This window comes from Phragmites australis, chromosome 3, assembly GCF_958298935.1.
Source record: "Phragmites australis chromosome 3, lpPhrAust1.1, whole genome shotgun sequence".
Taxonomy (NCBI): domain Eukaryota; kingdom Viridiplantae; phylum Streptophyta; class Magnoliopsida; order Poales; family Poaceae; genus Phragmites; species Phragmites australis.
Window position 1 is genome coordinate 525,052 of NC_084923.1, and position 18,009 is coordinate 543,060.

An 18,009-nucleotide genomic window follows, 5' to 3' on the forward strand; every position below is an offset into this window, starting at 1 on the left:
AATCCTCCGTCAGGCGAAAAGTGTATCGTCGAAACGTAACCAGCAGAAAGAAAGAACTAACAGGCGATGAGGAGGGGTGGTGTACCGATGCATTGAAGAGGCGAAGAATCTCCCGCTGGAAATCAATTCCATGAGAGAAATCCAACTTGTCCACGAGATCCTGATGAAGATCCATCAATTCCATGTACCGATCTTGTTGCATTGAGCGACCAGCGCCCACACCTGGCTGGGCAGCTCCTACAATGGAACCTCCATTGCTCATCCACTCGTTCACCATAGCCTTCCAACCAGTAGACGAAAATCAATCCCGAGTCCGGAGCTCGACGGCGTCCACGCCAATCCAATACCAGTAGAGGGGGCAAGAGAAGGAGGAGAACGACAAGGAGGGCACGGTGGAAGGAGGCTGGAGCTCTGGTAGAGGCTCTTTCCAACAGAGTAGTTGACATTATCGGGTATAGATATGCCATAGAGTTTGGCATGGTCTGTTTGTATGTGCACCTTCTCTGTTGTTATATAAAAGGGAGGACCTAGCTTGTAGGATATAGAAAGACACATTCTGTAACAAGTTTATCCAATTCATAAGAAAATACATATGACGTAGGCTATTATCCTACAGGAGCTCTGAACCTGAATAAATCTTTGTGTTCTTGAGTCCATTAAATCTAATCCTAATAAACATTGATCAACGCGTCTATCGTTTGGTATACCCCAAATTCATTGTAGAGATTATCCCATGATAATAATGTTGGATAGTGTTTGAGGAAAAGAGCATGCATGTAGTAATAATGACATATGGCCTCTATAGTATTTTTCTTGGGTGTACTAGTAATTAAACAATCAAATGTTGAGAGAATTGGATGGTTACTGCTTCAGTTTTCAGAGCAAAAACAATTCTACCTCTTGCTACAGGCCATATAACCAAGCATTACTTCTACAGAAAGGGTCATCAGTGCCGGCTCAAAAATGCCATCATTGACGGTTTTTGAATCGACACTGATTACTCAGCACTAGTAGTCATGACTACTAGTGCTGGTTTGTGAACTAAAAATCAACACTGATAATGAGTATCAGTGTCGGTCCATAACAAAAAATTGGCACTGATAGTCTGAGTATCAGTGCCGGCTAGTGGGACAAGCCAACACTAATACTTGTGTAGACACAAATAAATTACAAATTCAATAATACAACATTCAAAATCTGATTTCAAATTTGTATTTATATATACGTAGGCATTCATCATAAGAAGATATATACATAAACACATGCATCATAAATAGTTAAGCCACATCCACACATAATCATGATTCATCAACATCCATACATAATCAATCAATCCACATATAAATATTATCACAGTTCACATCTTAAAGTTAAACATATTGCAAATGCACTCATCTCTGATTCTACGGTATAGGAGGAATCATATTGTCTTCATAGTTGACATCTACGATATCAACTCCATATATCTTATCCAAATGGCGTAGTCCATAAACGAGTGCACTATCTCGAGCAAGAAAGGGCAGATCCAATGGTATTCCATAAACAGAGAACTTGCTGATACTTGAATCAAACTCCATATAAACCTAATACATGCCTTCATGAACTCTCTTTACTTCTGTGCCAATCATTGTGTACCCAAACCGCTCCATGATATAGTGTATAAGTGAACCCAAGCTAACATCAGAAAGTGTAGGACCGAGAATGGCGACTAGAGGGGGGTGAATAGGCGCCTCAACAAATTTCTTTCGAAATAGATGACCTTTTCCTATTTCTCTCCCAACACACCTCAAAACGCTCAAACGGAAGCAAAAAAATCAGAGAGACAAAGCAAGAAGATTAGTTTCATGGCAACATGACTCCACGGATAGAATATGAACTATAGGTTCCATTCAAGACCATTCCATGTGTCTTTGTGCACAAAAACTCACAACTTTCAAAGAAACTAGAGAAGATGGTCACCGGACAAGGTTATCCTCCAAGATGATAGTCTAGTGGCAAGAGGACCTAAAACTCGCTCAAATACTTTAGTATGTGAGTAATTAAGCCACTAACATCAAGAAGAACAACTCTGCGAAGGTGAAAAACTGCAGCTCAAAGAAAAGATCACCGGAAAAGGAACCTCTCCAAGTTAATGATCTAGAGGCCAGGGTACTCAAGACCCATGAGTGTACACTTGTATGTGAATTTTTATGCCTCTAGCAACAAGAAGAGCAAACTCACAATGTGCTGAAAATTCAGCTCAATAACCAAAACGAAAATCACAATGAAACCCTGAAAACTTGCAAACTTGCAAGGGAACCAATGGACAGAAACTAGAAGGATGTGAGCACAATAATATGAAGAAAAATAAACTTCATTGCAGCAAAGGTTAACCCTATTTTAGACGGATTACAAAAATTTTTCCTCACAAAACTCTCACCTAATAGCTAAGCACTCATCTTCCTCTCTACTAAAACCCTAACATAAGGCTCTCATATGGGTAGCACAAGGGGCTCAAATAGCTGGTTAAAACTTTTCTATAGTCATACCCCTCTATTTATACGCCTAAAAAATTTGACCCCTATGTTCTCTAGCTTTTCCCCAAAATACCTCTATTTTGTAGTACACTTCTACTTACCACCGAGAGCATTTTGGTCCATTTTCTTCTCTATTCATCGAATGGCCGCGGCGCCTTCACGACTTATCTTCGCCTCGACACAAGCTTCGCGATGGTGCCACGTACTCTTACAGCCCTCCCACGGTTTTGAGGCCAAACTGCGAAACCACCTGCACGCTTCTCAAAGCGTGACTCACTGCCTTGCTTACACCTTAAGCAAGCGATTCGATGTTGACGCCCCTCTAGGTTACTGAATATAATCATAGAAATTAGGGTATAATTTTTGATAGACACGTGCTCTACCCTCAGGTTCTACCACAAAGTGTTCCTTCAAAATACTAGCCATTTACTCTCTAATATTTTCATGCCCCATAGGATGCTCAGCTAGGGACCAAGTAGGAATCACATTATTTGTTACTGCTATCCAAAAGAATGTGGTGGTGTATCATGAGAATGCGGCACAACGGGCTGCATATATGGAGTACTTTGTGGAGGCACTTTGAAACAAGCTTTCGGCAATGGACCATAAGGGATATCGGAGCCTTGTGGAGGTATAGGTGGTGTACTATATGCAACGGTATTATATAGAGCTACCGACATGTTTGCTGAAATTTTATTAACTCGGTTGTTACTATTAGCTACATGTGGAACCAAGTTAATTATACTAGATGTGGTGTTGACGCCTCTCTAAGTATTGTATCATATTCAATTGAATAAATTGAATTTTGGATTGAATTGGCTTTAGGTTTAAGGAAAAGATCTAACGATTCAATTGGGGTTTGGTTTAGATGATGATTTGGATTAGGAAATAGCCGAAAAGAATTAGAACTGATTCAAATTTGAGAGCCATTCAAATTTGAATCGCCACACAAGGAAACAAAGACACCGAGAAAACAAAAATGCAATTGCTCAATTTAATGCAGGGTTTAAATATAGAAATTAGCTATGGTGAATTTTAGAATTTATAGTCCAATAATATATATATATATATATATATATATATATATATATATATATATATATATATATAGACACACACACACACACACGTACATATACACATACGAATATATACATACACACATATATATTTCTTAGATTTTAAATTGGTTTAATTATTTAGAATTTTTTAAACAGAAATGGATTTTGGCTATTTCCTTTCTAAATGCTGAAACTCAAGGTGTTACACCTCCATTAGCTATCTTTATTCTCGTTCTTCTAATGGGTATTTTCTTCTGAGCTATCTTCCCGATGATCAACTGAAGCACTCTCAAGTACTGCCCGAGCAGATGAAGTAGGTAAGCTAGGCAGCTCGGAGGTTACCTCGAGCTCCAGAGAATTGATCTCCATTCTGGCCTCCCGTATCCTCGTGGGCATGCTCACACTTTCCTGTAAGTAAGCCAACATCCTTGGCAGTTGGCACGGTGGAGAACGATCATAGACCTGATATCTTCCCTAAGCTCGTCAACAAACCTGGTGGTGAAGAACACTAAATCCAGTGCTGAGTTGTGTGCCAAAATCGATCGAATGCATGACAGGACTGAATTTCCCCATGTAATCGTCCATTGAACCGAACTGCTTCATGTCGAACAATTGCCTGATTAACTCCTAATATTGTTCCTGTCTGAAACCCAGACCTCCGGTGGCATGCGTATACTTCGAAGTAGTCCTCACATCGGCGCCTCCAAAATTGTGGGTTGTCACCATCGAAGCAAGGGAAATCCAATTTGAAATGGTTACCCATTTGCAGGAGGGCGCTCATGTGTGAAGAGGAACCATGAAATCTCTCCGGCATAGGGTAAGGCGTACCTGTGACCAGGGTTAGCGCCGGAGTGCTCACACTCCTATACGCTGATCCCCGGTGATCATGTATCTCGCCGTGGCTAACTTGCTTCCAATAGAGACTCGTGATGCGACTTCACGGCTGTGTCGAAGTCGAGATTAGTCATCATGGCTAAGATCGTTGGATGCTTCTCGACCTGCTCCACTTGATGGCGAAGTGTATCACTGCCGGTTTTAATGATAACCGACACAAATAATTAACTAAGGAAAATTGATAGTGGTAGTGTTTATCACCGCTAGTTTTTATAAAAAACGACGATAAACTAACCAGCCTACCACTGAAATATTCTAATTCCCATACCTCCCTGTCCTTATCTCTCTCAAACACACCATGCATGTGGCATGTACTCCTCATTTCTCACCACACACATGGGAGGACGGGTTCGAAGACGATGCCTCCATGAAAGGCAGATTTGATGGTGGCACCTCCATAGGAGGACGTGTTGTTCTGACGGTAGCACCTCCATGGAGGACGGCTCTGGTGATGGCACCGCTCGACTTGCTACGATCTGTCACTTATTTAGCCTAGGGTCGGGACTGGACTATGACCCATCACTAATGACATGTCATCTATGGTGGGTCATAACATTACCCGTCACTATTATATAACACATTACTGATGGGTCTCCTTGGGCCCATCATCAGTGACGGGTAATGTTAGGATCCTTCATTTATGATCTGGTATTAGTGGAGGGTCTCTCTAGGCTAGTCATAAGCGACAAGTGATATTATAACCTATCACTTATGACATGGCATAAGTGATGGGTTCTGTTATGACCCGTCACTGGTGACTCTCCTATGTTATTAGAGCTGGCCAGCTACTGCGCGCCCAACAATTACAAAGTGAGTCCTTTGGCGCTAACTTTCGGCGATTTTCTTCGGTTCTGCTAGAGACTCTCTAATATCTTATTGATTTGAAGTTTAAATTGATGCTAGGTCTTTGAAGGTTTGTGTCAGGTCCCTGGACCCGGGATCCCCTGTGCCTCCTGTATCAGTCCCTGGATCAAGTAGCTGATACGCACAGTATAACAGTTATAATATCACAGTCAAACTTCGTGCATAAATAATATGGTTTAGAGTACAAAAGGTTACAACCCATACTGTATATTACAAATCTGGCCTAGCGGCCATCAAAGCACACAGCGGAACAAAAGCCCAAGCCACAAGCAACGAGGGTGCGAACGCGACTTTAGATACTATTCTTCATTTCTGGCTTCTCCTCCGGCGAAGTCGGCATCGGCTTCTTCATCTGAATGACAGCAAGAGTGAGTACGAAAGGTACTCAACAAGTCCTATACTACTTCAAAAGGGGTTGATAGATGCATAATGGATATTTGAAGGATAAGGCTTTATGGCATAGTTTTAAGCGTAAGGCAGGTTTTATGCAGGTATCTAGTTATATTCTCCACTGTTAACCATTTGAATTAAATGTAACCAAGCTTTCGAAATAGTTTTAAAATCAAAACCAGGGTAACAAGTTGTATCTGGGGGTTTTTAGTCCTGGGAGGGGCTATACCTCACTCCGCAGTCCCTTTTATCACATCTGGTGTAACTCTAGTACCACACAGCTTCTGGCGGATCGAGCCAGGAACCACATCACACGGACATCTAGTCCACACACTCACTCATCAAGACACACGCACCAGGAGTCTATTCAAGTGAGGTCAATGCTTTGCATGTCCATGACCGTGGACACGGCTATTCGAATAGGTTTACACTCTGCAGAGGTTGTACAGCTTTACCCATACGATATGCTCAGCCTCCAACCGTTGCAAGCGGAGAAGCGAATCATACCGAGACTCTCCAAACACCTTTCCTGCTGGGCTTTTCCACGAGACACGCCAAGTTCCAGAGCTGCATGTTCCGAAGGTCAGCCTCCATTTTTAAGCCTAAGCCGGTCCCTGAACCTCCAAACAGCGGGACAGATAGACCCCTGGCTGCTCGTTGCTCTCAGCCTCCTGGTATGATGCCCAACTCAGTCCAGTGAAGGAAAATCAAGTCCTGCCCATACAGGACGCATGGTTACACGGGGTGTCTAAGCATGACGGCGCAAGACTCGGTCCTTAAGCGGCCGGGCTAGGCATCTTCACGGGCAATGAATACCATCATGTAACTCAAGCCCCCAAGAGCATCCTCCCCGGAGGACTACTCTACCTGCCCGCGCCAAAACAGTTTTCACCCATTTTTACACATCACCTTCCATGTCCCACACGACATCAAGGATTTCACCACAATCACGGAATTCACAACCATCAAGGAATCATGGTATATGAGTTATCATTGATAACAGCAAATTGATCTCCGAAGAGAAGTGTTTTAAAAGCGACATCTCCGAGGAGATGTATTCAATCCTAAGCATGCTAGATATCAAGGTGTCGTCTATTGTTAATATATGTAACAACAGGTATTCCTAGGGTGATATGTATTCTGGATGATAACATGTATGGCATGGCAGTGTCGATAGGGTTAACTACTACAAGTAGTTTGAAAGAAATGCAATATATAGCACATGCGATAATAAGTCTGATTTTAGTTGATCATATATATTATTCGAAAACATAGGTTCAATATGATCAAGGAAATAGGACTTGCCTTCTCCGGAGTTTTCTTCAAAATCTTGGTTGTAATCAGGATCTTCTTCGCTTCTAATGCTTCCCGCGCAGCACTCACAGAATTCTGGCAGATCTGCAATTGCGACTACGACCATTAACGAGCTATACTAGGGAGGAACCAATCACACCAAATGGAAAACCAATGAGCCTTAACAAACATCATAATGCAACAGATAACTAGATCTTGATTTTAGATGAACTTTGGCGAAAGAATCGCCGAAATTGGAGCCAGAACGGAGTAGTTACGGCTCCCGGAAGATTTAATAAAAAATTAAATCGGAAAATTATGAAATGACACTATTCATAGGTGGGACCCACATGAATAGTACCCAGTGGGCCTAATGGGCTCAGATTGGGCCGAATTTGGGCCTAGATGGGCCTGGGCCGGGCTTGGACTGCACAGTAATAACTACACAATACTGGCCCATTCGGGTCTGGGCTGGCTAGCTAACGGGCCAGAGGAGCTGGGCCGGCCCACGATGCACGGCCTGCTGGCCAGGCCGGTTAGCCAGCCACTGGGCCGAGCCAGGCCGGCTGGCCAGGCCGAGACATGGCCCAGTTGGCTTGCGCGAACGCGCCAGCGCGCGAACGCGCCCGAGCGGCGGAGCGGAGGGGAAACAAGCCGGCGGCGAGGAATCACGGCGGCGCAGCACTGGAAAGCTCGCCGGGATCGAGTTTTCGCCGGAGTTTCACCACTATGAGTTATCGCCGGGCTTCTAAGCGACATGACGGACTCGGCAAGGATCATCTCGACGGCGACCGGCGGAGAGAACGATGCCAGATCACCGATGGAGAGGAGATGGCGGCGTGGTGCAACTGGACAGCACCTCCCCTGCACGGAGAGGGGCCAATCCTGCAAGGAAAAGAGGCCTAACGCCTCTAGAGCATATGGCACGATGGCCGGATCACAGCACAGGGCAGAATCATGCCGGCGGCGAGCGCAACTGCGGCGACGGAAACCAAAACACGGCGGCGCACGGTGAAAAGCTAAGGGAGAGTGCGAGGACACCTACACGCTATCTAGGAGGGGGGTGCTAGGGCTTGGGGTGCTGACCGAGCGCAGGAATGACGACGGGCGGGGTGGCGGTCGGCGATTTGTCGGAGAGATGGCGGCAGCGCAGCTCGGCTATTGGCACGGACGAGCTCCAGTCGAGCTTCCGGTGAACAAGCAGCGGCACAGAGACGACGGTAGTGTCCTGAAACTCCTTGACGGCACGTGGACGGTGAAGGGGTGACGGCGAGGTTGCAGCGGCGGAAATGGCGGTGGTGGTGGTACGGTGGCGCGGCGAAGTGGAGAAAAGGAGGGAGAGAGAAGCATAGGCTGCTCTACTTATAGACGGGAGGGAAGGCACGGGGAGGCGGTTCACGTGGTGGCGTCACAGGGACGTCGGTGGCGAGGTGGCGGCCGGCACCCACCATTTTCCCCGGAGCATGGGCACTCTGCGCCGGCCAGCACGTGGGCCGCGGAAATCACGGCGCAGAGGCATGGGTAGCAAGGAGAGAGAGAGAGAGAGAGAGAGAGAGAGAGAGAGAGAGCGGAGGGTGAGCGGGGACTGCGGAGAGTGGTCGGGCGTGCGCGAGATATTTCCCGGAGAGACGGCGACCGGCGATGTCGTCATCGCGCTGGAGGGGAGAAGGAAGGAGAGGCGCGCGGACGTGTGCGGGCGGATCAGCGACGCGTGGCTCAGCGGACCGCCGAGGGTGTATGAGTGCGCGCGCGTGAGTGGGCCGATACGACGCAGCGAGCTGGGCCGGACGCAGCGCGTGGGAGAGAGGAGGCCGAGCTAGCCAGCTGGGCCAAGAAGGGAGAGGGAAGGGGAAAGCCGGCCCAGGGAGAAAAAGAAAAATGGAAGGAGGAAAAAGAAGGAGAGAAAGAAAAGGTTTTGGAATAATTCAAATTTGGAGAATTTGAATTTGGTTTTGACTTTGGATTCAACAACTCTATTTTGAATATTTGAACTTGGATCTCGAGATTTTCAAGATGATTTGAACCAAAGGATCCAACTAAATTTTTTGGATTTGCGCTGAATAGAATCTAAAAGTATATTTTGAATTTGATCCTAGTGCACTTCGAATACTGCTGCAACTTAGCATAACTCACAATTACGAAAGTATACATATACTTGTATATATACATCCACACTCCTATTTTCTTAACCTTAATCAGCCTAATTTACCCTAAAAAGTTTCAATTTGGAGTGAGATTTGCACTAATTGGCAGGCTTAAACTCAGGATGTTACAGTTTGCATCTCCGTCTTTCCTCCTTCTTTAACCTCTATTTGATAGATTTTATGCTTTGAGTTTTAATCGACCATTTTGTATCTTTATCCAAAATCTTAGTACAAGTGATTTGGATTGATGTTAGATTTGATACTAGGTTTGCCCTATCTACCGTGAGATGCCACAGATCTAGTGTAATTATATGGAATTTTTAATCACATGGTTAATCTCTCAAATAAGGTAATTGTTAATGAAGACTGAATGTTTTTACATTGTAGATGGCGGATAAAAGTTGGATGTACCTTGAAACCAGGACTTGTCCGGAGTACCTGAGCGGAGTGAAGAATTTCATGAGTGTTGCGTTGGCGGATCGGTTCACTGTTTATGTCATCGATGATCCAATTATAGCCTGTTCTCGGATTTTTAACCAGCGCAACGTGACATTGTAGGCCCACACACACAACTCATGTGAACTAACAAATGCCAACACATATTCGGTTGTCTAGACGCTGATCAGTGATCACCTTGCCGCTCGCTATTATTGGAAGATAGGCAGCAGCATCAGGCAGCGGTGCTGACACACTATTACAAAAACACCTTTTCTTTCCCCTATAACTACCGGTTTTTGATGAAAACCGGCACAAATAATCAACCAGGGAAAATTGATAGTGGTAGTGCTTATCACCGCTGGTTTTTATAGAAATCGACGATGAACCAACCAACCTACCATCGAAATATTCTAATTCCCACACCGCCCCATCCTTATCTCTCTGTCACACACACCAATGCATGTGGCACATACTACTCATTTCTCACCACACACATGGGAGGACGGGTCCGAAGACGATGCCTCCATGAAGGGCAGATCCGACGGTGGCACCTCCATGGGTGGACGTGTGGTTCCGGCAGTAACACCTCCATGGAGGACGGCTCTGGTGATGGCACCTCCATGGGAGGGCAGATCTAGTGGTGGCACATCCATGGGAGGGTGTGCATGTGAGGAACCATCCAAATTGTATTTGGATTAATCAATTAAGCGATTATTTAATAAGATGAAAGCTAGCACACATCTGTCTCTCGATGAGTCACATGCTAACCCACATCTCACCACAACAATTGAAGCCCCCTCGAATAAAATGAATCCAATCCCGGTAGTCCCAGCATGTATTTTATGCTCAAGATCGAAACACACGCATTTAAAACAAGCTTCATCACATCAAGGCATAATAAAGAGAGAGTAAGGTAAATATATTAGAAGCATTAAGGTTATTACAAGTTCAAAGTTTTAATATCAATGAACGCTAGGAGAACAAAATACAACTGGTTCATCTCCTAGCATGTTAAAGTTACTAAGCAGCCGAATTAATGTCTACAAACATCAAAAGAGAGGTGGCACTGTTTGCCTTAAGTCACCATTGAATCACCACGAGTAGACCACCACTACTCCTACCTGTCACCAACATCAGCATGCATGAAGTAACCATACATTACTCTACCTCTTCCTCACCAGCAAAAATGCAACACAAACAAGGTGAGTATGAAGGTACTCACAAAACTTACTCTATAGTGGGTATATATAATAACCCGACTTTAAGGATCATACATTTGGGAATGCGTAGCAAGGAATCAGCCACAAGGTTAAATAGATTTATACACAAAAGTCATTTATCGACTCAAGAGTGTGAACATCTACAAACTTAACCATTCGTAGCGTCATATCATGGGATCATAACCATAAACTTAACTGTCACTTGATCATAGTCATCTCGACAAAAAGTATCACTAACCACTTCTCAACATACCATACAACCCAACGTCGGAAACTTTATGATTGATGCAGATGGACATATTCATGCTTATAACTGAGAGTGTAGCAATTATAATTGATCTTACATCCTACAGGGATACATCTTTACCCGTATGACTCGGGTTCATCCTCTTAGCCCTCTGAGACAACCTTTCTCATACCCAGAACAACCCACTTGCACTTACCCTTATGGCATTTTTGTCCCCAATTTCTCTTGGGCCGTAGGCATGATGTTTTCTGTTAGGCTTCTTCGTGTACTCTCTTTCTAGTTCTCTTCCTGGTTGTCCTATACGATATCACCTAACCTTTTTTCCCGAAGGCTACCACGTGACTTTGACTAGCACCTGAAGAATGCACATCAATGTCACATCATCTCAAGTAGGTTTTCCTTTATTGAACAAAAGTTTCGATAGTTGGTAGAATAACACTACATGAAAAACAAACAAAAGAGACACAACATAAGTGATAGGTGTCTAGGACCTGTCACTAAAGAATCTTTAGTGACAGGTCTTGCTACGATCTGTCACTTATTTAGCCTAGGGTTGGGACTGGACTATGCTCCATCACTGATGACATGTCATCTGTGACGGGTCATAACGTTACTTGTTACTTATGATATTAGTTACGGGTCATAAATACACCCATCACTATTATATAATACATTAGTGATGGGTCTTCCTGGGCCCATCATCAGTGATGAGTAATGTTAGGATCCTTCATTTATGATCTGGCATTAGTGACGGGTCTCCCTAGGCTAGTCAAAAGTGACTAGTGATGTTATGACCCGTCACTAATGACTTTCCTCTGTTATTAGAGCTGGCCAGCTACTGCGCGCCCAACAGTCACAAAGTGAGTCCTTTGGCGCCAACTTCTGGCAATTTTTTTGGGTTCTGTTAGAGACTCTTTAATATCTTGTTGATTTAAAGTTTAAATTGCTGCTATGTCTTTTAAGATTTGCATCTCCGTCTTTCCTCTTTCTTTAACCTCTATTTGATAGATTCTTGTGCATTGAGTTGTCATCGATCATTTTGTATCTTTATCCAAAATCTTAGTACAAGTAATTTGTATTGATGTTAGACTTGATACTAGGTTTGCCTGATCTACCATGAGATGTCACAGATCTAGTGTAATTAGATGAAATTTTTAATCACATGGTTAATCTCACAAATAAGGTAATTGTTAATGAAGAATGAATATTTTTATATTATAGATGGCGAATAAAAGTTGGATGTACACTGAGCTTAGTGAACAAGACAAAGAGTATGAACCTATTCAAAACCAATTGCACCTCAATTCCCCCCCCACCCTGCAATGCTACTCCTACTTTTCTCTTCAAAACCTACTATGCTGGTGTGAATGAAATCGGACATATACCAAACACAGCATAGGGGCATGAGGACTTACATCTACTGTGTGGAAGAGAGGGGTTCCACCGTTGAACAGGGTTAATTGGTATTTTAGCCAGTTGCAGCTGAGATTCTTCTGGCACACAAGAAGCTGAACTGACAGGCAACGAAGGCATCTTCTTTGATGAGCCATCATGCAACCCGAATCTCTGTCACCAATTAGAAAAAAACTGAGGTCACAATGTGCAAGAAACTATAATTACACATCTCTGAAAACTAGTGTTGCGTACTAGTGGAATCTAGAAGGTCCTTAAGTGACTCTAACTCCATAATGCTTTTCATCGTGTCAATCCCATAGGCTTTAGAGACAAACATAAGTTACTAACTTCATAATGGCATTACATTACCGTAATATTTCTTACCAATTCCACGGACCGTTGTCATTTAGCCTAATCCTTTTCATCGTGTCATACTGTCATACAACACTGGCAATGAACAATAATTCGGGAGACCGAAAAATCCTCATTTTTTCCAGCTTCCTACCACATCTCAACTGCTTTAGGTACGATTTGAAGCTCCCTTCTTTCCAATCATTTACAAGCTTCTCTCCGATCAATCCTCCGCTGGTAGCCAGAAGAACTTGTAGGCCACCGCCAACACAGCCAGCCTTCTATATCTATGTGTGATCTTAGTTTCATGTCCAGTTCTTGATGTGTCCAGTGATTAGTTAGGGAGCAGAACCTTGTTGTTCTGGGGCCAGCTATTGTGAAACATCTGGGAGCAATTCTTATTACATCTTCTTGATGGTGCTTTTACTTTTGAACTATTTACACATTCATGTAAGATCATGTTTAATGTCTATATGTTGTTTTTCTCGGTTGCAATTCTCGGGACAATCACGATCATATTTGCGTGTAAGAGGTGAGCTGTCCGAAAGCAGACAAATCACATTTAGAAATAATGAAACCCAGTTAATTGCAAAATAAGTAAAAGAAAAGGTAGTCAAAACTAGCCGAGATTCTTTCACTAAAGTTAGGAAACATGATGTTCTCTCGGTAGCGCTAAACAATCCGAAGCACCCAGGTCCGAGCGCAAAAGTTCCACATATTACAAATAGGAGAGTGAGGTAAAAAAAAACGACAAAGTTCGATGACTTTAGTGACAAAGCGAAGATGGACTTGTTCGATAATGACATCAAGGAGTATTTGGAGTACCCTGAAAATATGAGTGAGCGTCAAATGAATGTTGTGGTCAAAGTAGCAACAAAAGCGATCACAAAACTTCATCGAAACTTTAAGAGCAAGCTTGCTAATTGGTACTTGGCTAAAGGGGTGGCGTCCTTCGAGAGCTACAAACACTTGAAAGCCGAAGATTGTGAATCTTTTGTGCAGATGAAGAACTCATAGCAGTTCAAATAGGAGAGTGAGGAGAAGCAGCTTCAGGCTTGGAACAAACATAATCACAGAAACAGCGCAACCGAGTGCATGGGGAAAAGGGTAAAATGACAAACAGATGATGAAAAATTAGTTAAAGGCCGCGAGAATCCTTGGTTGTAATTCTCGGGACAATCACAATCATATTTGCGTGTAAGAGGTGAGCTGTCTGAAAGCAGACAAATCACATTTAGAAACAATGAAATCCAGTCAATTGTAAAATAAGTAAAAGAAAAGGTAGTCAAAACTAGCCGAGATTCTTTCACTAAAGTTAGGAAACATGATGTTGTCTCGGTAGCGCTAAACAATCCGAAGCACCCAGGTCCGAGCGCAAAAGTTCCACATATTACAAAAGAAAGTTCCCGTAGTTGGTTGAATGGGTTCCAAATGTTATTGTACAAAAGTTCCAATAGTTGACCGAATAAGTTCCAAAGGTTACATTACAAAAGAAAGTTCCCTTAGCTGGTTAATAACGTAATTGGAGGAGAACTTCCAGTAGTTGGCTGCTACGTCGTGCATGCGGCATCCCTCATCGATGTCCTCTCTTCTCGTCTGCCGCTCGTCCACGAGCAGGAGAGGGTTAGTTACCTCGGATGGCGGTCAGCCGCAGATGCCTGTCCTGAACAAGCTCGTTCGATTGACCGTGCATGCAGGGACGAGCCCTGCGTTGGTCGCTGGGCTGTGTGTATAAATACCAGCCCCGGCGATCGATCATCACCACGAATCCCAGCCTAGCTAGGAAGGAATTGAGTGAAAATGGCCTCCTCCTCCTCCTCCTCCTCCTCCTCCTCGCAGCTGGCGGCGGTGGTGGCACTGGCGCTGCTGGTCGGCGGCGCGTGGTGCGCGCCCAACGTTCCCCCAGGCCCCAACATCACGACCACCATCGACAGCAAGTGGCTGGAAGCCAAGGGGACGTGGTACGGCTCCAATCCCGCGGGCTTTGCCCCTGACGACAAAGGTGGTGCGTGCGGCTACAAGGACGTGGACAAGCCTCCCTTCAGCGGCATGACATCGTGCGGCAACGAGCCCATCTTCAAGGACGGCCTCGGCTGCGGCTCCTGCTTCGAGATCAAGTGTGACAAGCCCGCCGAGTGCTCCGGCGAGCCGGTCGTCGTCTACATCACCGACATGAACTACGAGCACATCGCCAGATACCACTTCGACCTGGCCGGCAAGGCCTTCGGCGCCATGGCCAAGAAGGGCCAGGAGGAGAAGCTGCGCAAGGCGGGAGAGATCGACATGCAGTTCCGCCGCGTCAAGTGCGAGTACCCGGCGGGCACCAAGATCGCCTTCCACGTCGAGAAAGGCTCCAACCCCAACTACCTGGCGCTGCTCGTCAAGAACGTCGCCGGCGATGGCAACATCGTTGAGGTGGACGTCAAGGAGAAGGGCTCCAATGAGTTCCTGCCCATGAAGCACTCGTGGGGCACCATCTGGAGGCTCGACACCCCCAAGCCGCTCAAGGGCCCCTTGTCCATCCGCCTCACCGCCGAGGGAGGCGGCAAGCTCGTTGAGGACGACGTCATCCCCGCCGACTGGAAGGCAGATACCGCCTACAACTCCAAACTCCAGTTCGGGGGCTAAACTGGACGGGCATCGGCCCTATTCTTCCATCCCTTCCGCTCCATACAGATATATAGGCATCTTGCCTACCATTGATTGATTTTGCCTAGCTACTACATCTCCATCTCCGTCTCCAGACAGATATATAGAGAGAGAATAAGTGTCCGAGAGATTTGTAAGGTGTGCATAAATTAAAGGGGAGGACAAATAGCAGCAGAAATATAATGCTGTCGTTTTTGCTCTCCCGCACCCACTGTCCACCGGCTTTTTGATTATGTGTAACCGCTCGAATTGACAAGGTTACATTATAAAAGATCGACTGAAATGAATCTTTTTTCCCCTCTTGAAGTTATATTCTTTCTTCAGCTGCACGTGTATCCTTGATCTTTTGTTAGATCACAAGACCGGTGAAAGTAGCTAATAAAATTCTCTCGATTCTTTGGCATCTTCACAAGAAAATACCAAAGGCTAGCGAGTTATCCGTTTGATGGAATAAAACGACAGAAATCAAATCGGGGCTGCAAGCTAGGCTGCTGGCGTCGCTGGGTAGGCGGACTAGGTTGGGCTGCTCTAAGCCAATGTGTAGAATTACTAAATAGCACATGTGTATAGACACACACACAAGCTTTCAACATTATTATTAATTTTTCCTTGGAAACACTACTTGAAAAATAGGCGAAGGAGATATAAAATTAGTGACAGATCGTAACATGACCCGTCACTGATGATAATAGTGACGGATCGTAATTGTGATCCATCACTAATGATGACTCATCATTGACTGATCATTCTAGCTCAGTCATTAATGACAGATCATGTTGTGACCTGTCACTAATAAGTCGTTATCAGGGACGGGTCATTCAAGGCCAGTCATTAGTGATGAGTCAAGTTGTGACATATCCCTAATGATAAACTCATTAATGACAGGTCATCCTAGGCCAGTTATTAGTAATGAATCAAGTTGTGACCCATCACTAATGATGATATTTTTATTTCATCTTTCTCGTACACCGCCAATAATTTTATTGGTGACGGGTCACTGTTACGACCCATCACTAAAGACTTATGATTGAACTTCCTGGCACCCTCAGCATGAAGATAAGCCATTCTGCGTGCAGCACTGAGAGCAATTTTTACTCTTTTCTCCCAGTCCAATGAAGTTCTTTCATCAGCTTTATTCCCTTAATATTTACAATCAACCATAAGTTCGTTATCATATTGTGAGAAACGGCGATGTCCTAAGAGGGAGTGAATTAGGACATTTAGAAACTAATGGCTCTAACAACTTCACAAGATAAATCTATCTCAATTTCTATCTATATGTGCTCTAGGTTTTATCTAGTGTATCCGCTCTACTGCTCAAGAGGATGCAACTTACTCTAGCAAGGTAAATTGAAAGTATGTAAATGCAAAAATATAAATAAGGTAGAGAGATAAACTCGATATAAGGGATTTTTATCTAGTGGTATCGGTGACACACAAACCACCCCTAATTCATATTGGAGTTTCACAAAGGATATGCTCTTGGTCATGAAGTCTCCTCCGGTCACGGATCTTGAGATACCAAGTCACCAAGACAATATCTCAAGCACGATGAGCCACCATTCCATAAAGGCGAGGTCTCACCACTAATCTTATTTTTAGTCACTTTGATCTTTAGTCATAAAAACAAGGGTCTTCACATCCCTGCACAATCTTCTTGTCACCGCTCCACACCAAGTCAGAGGGTCAATAAGTTAACGGCAAGTCACAAAGACTCCAAAACGTCGGTGTACCTCTCGATGCACAGTTGGATCATTCCTTGATCCACTCTCTAGGTTGCAGCACCTAGCAACTCTTCTCTTTAGGCCTATAAGCACTAATCACTCTCTAATAATGTGCCAATTACCTTGGATGAACATTTTAAGCACTTTAATGGCTTGAATGTCTTCTCAAGTGTATATAAACTTCTCTGGACTCTAACCCCTTTAAATGATTGAGTGGGTAAGTATTTATAGCTTCAAACTCGCCAACTAGTTGTTGCTCTAACGACTCAATTCTACTATGAACACCGAATGATCCGGTGACAATAATGGTATAAGAACTGAATCATCCGATGTGTACAACCTCAGAAACTAGCTGTTAGAACCCACTCGGAACCATTTTTGAACAACAGATTGTCCGGTGTATACTTCACCTCTATCACCGGACTATCCGATTTGTATACTTGAGCCTGACCGAGCTAACTTCTTCATTGTTCAACTGTCCGATGTATTGATCTTCTGATCACCGAACCTTCCGATGTGTATAGCTTCATCTTCTCTGAGTTCTAGAAAACACTTCGGTGTGCACTGTCTTTTTATTACTGGACCTTTCGGTGTATTGATCTTCAGTCTTCGATAGTTCCAGAGCTTCTGTTAAAGACTGATTCTGATCACCGGGTCTTCCGCTAAGTACAATCTTATTTCAGCTCAAGTTTTCATCCTTCTGAAAAATGCTCTGGTTTGTACACTTGTGGTGTCACCGGACTATCCAGTGTAGTTATTTTTTCGGGACTTCTCCAATTCAATCAAATTTTGTCCCAGCTTCGATGACTTTTTTATGTATTGC

The 18,009-nt window shown here is 44.2% G+C and overlaps 1 protein-coding gene across 1 annotated transcript; it reads left to right on the forward strand.

Moving 5' to 3' along the window:
• The first annotated feature begins 14,613 nt into the window (after positions 1 to 14,613).
• On the forward strand, positions 14,614 to 15,629 carry LOC133911355 (major pollen allergen Cyn d 1-like). The gene has a single exon (XM_062353564.1). It carries the CDS (start codon positions 14,614 to 14,616, stop codon positions 15,439 to 15,441), a length of 828 nt encoding a protein of 275 aa, XP_062209548.1. The 3' UTR covers positions 15,442 to 15,629.
• The last annotated feature ends 2,380 nt before the right edge of the window (positions 15,630 to 18,009 follow it).

What these genes read in the sequence shown, in the direction of transcription:
- LOC133911355 (XM_062353564.1), top strand. Translation starts at nt 14,614, where the DNA reads ATGGCCTCCTCCTCCTCCTCCTCCTCCTCCTCCTCGCAGCTGGCGGCG.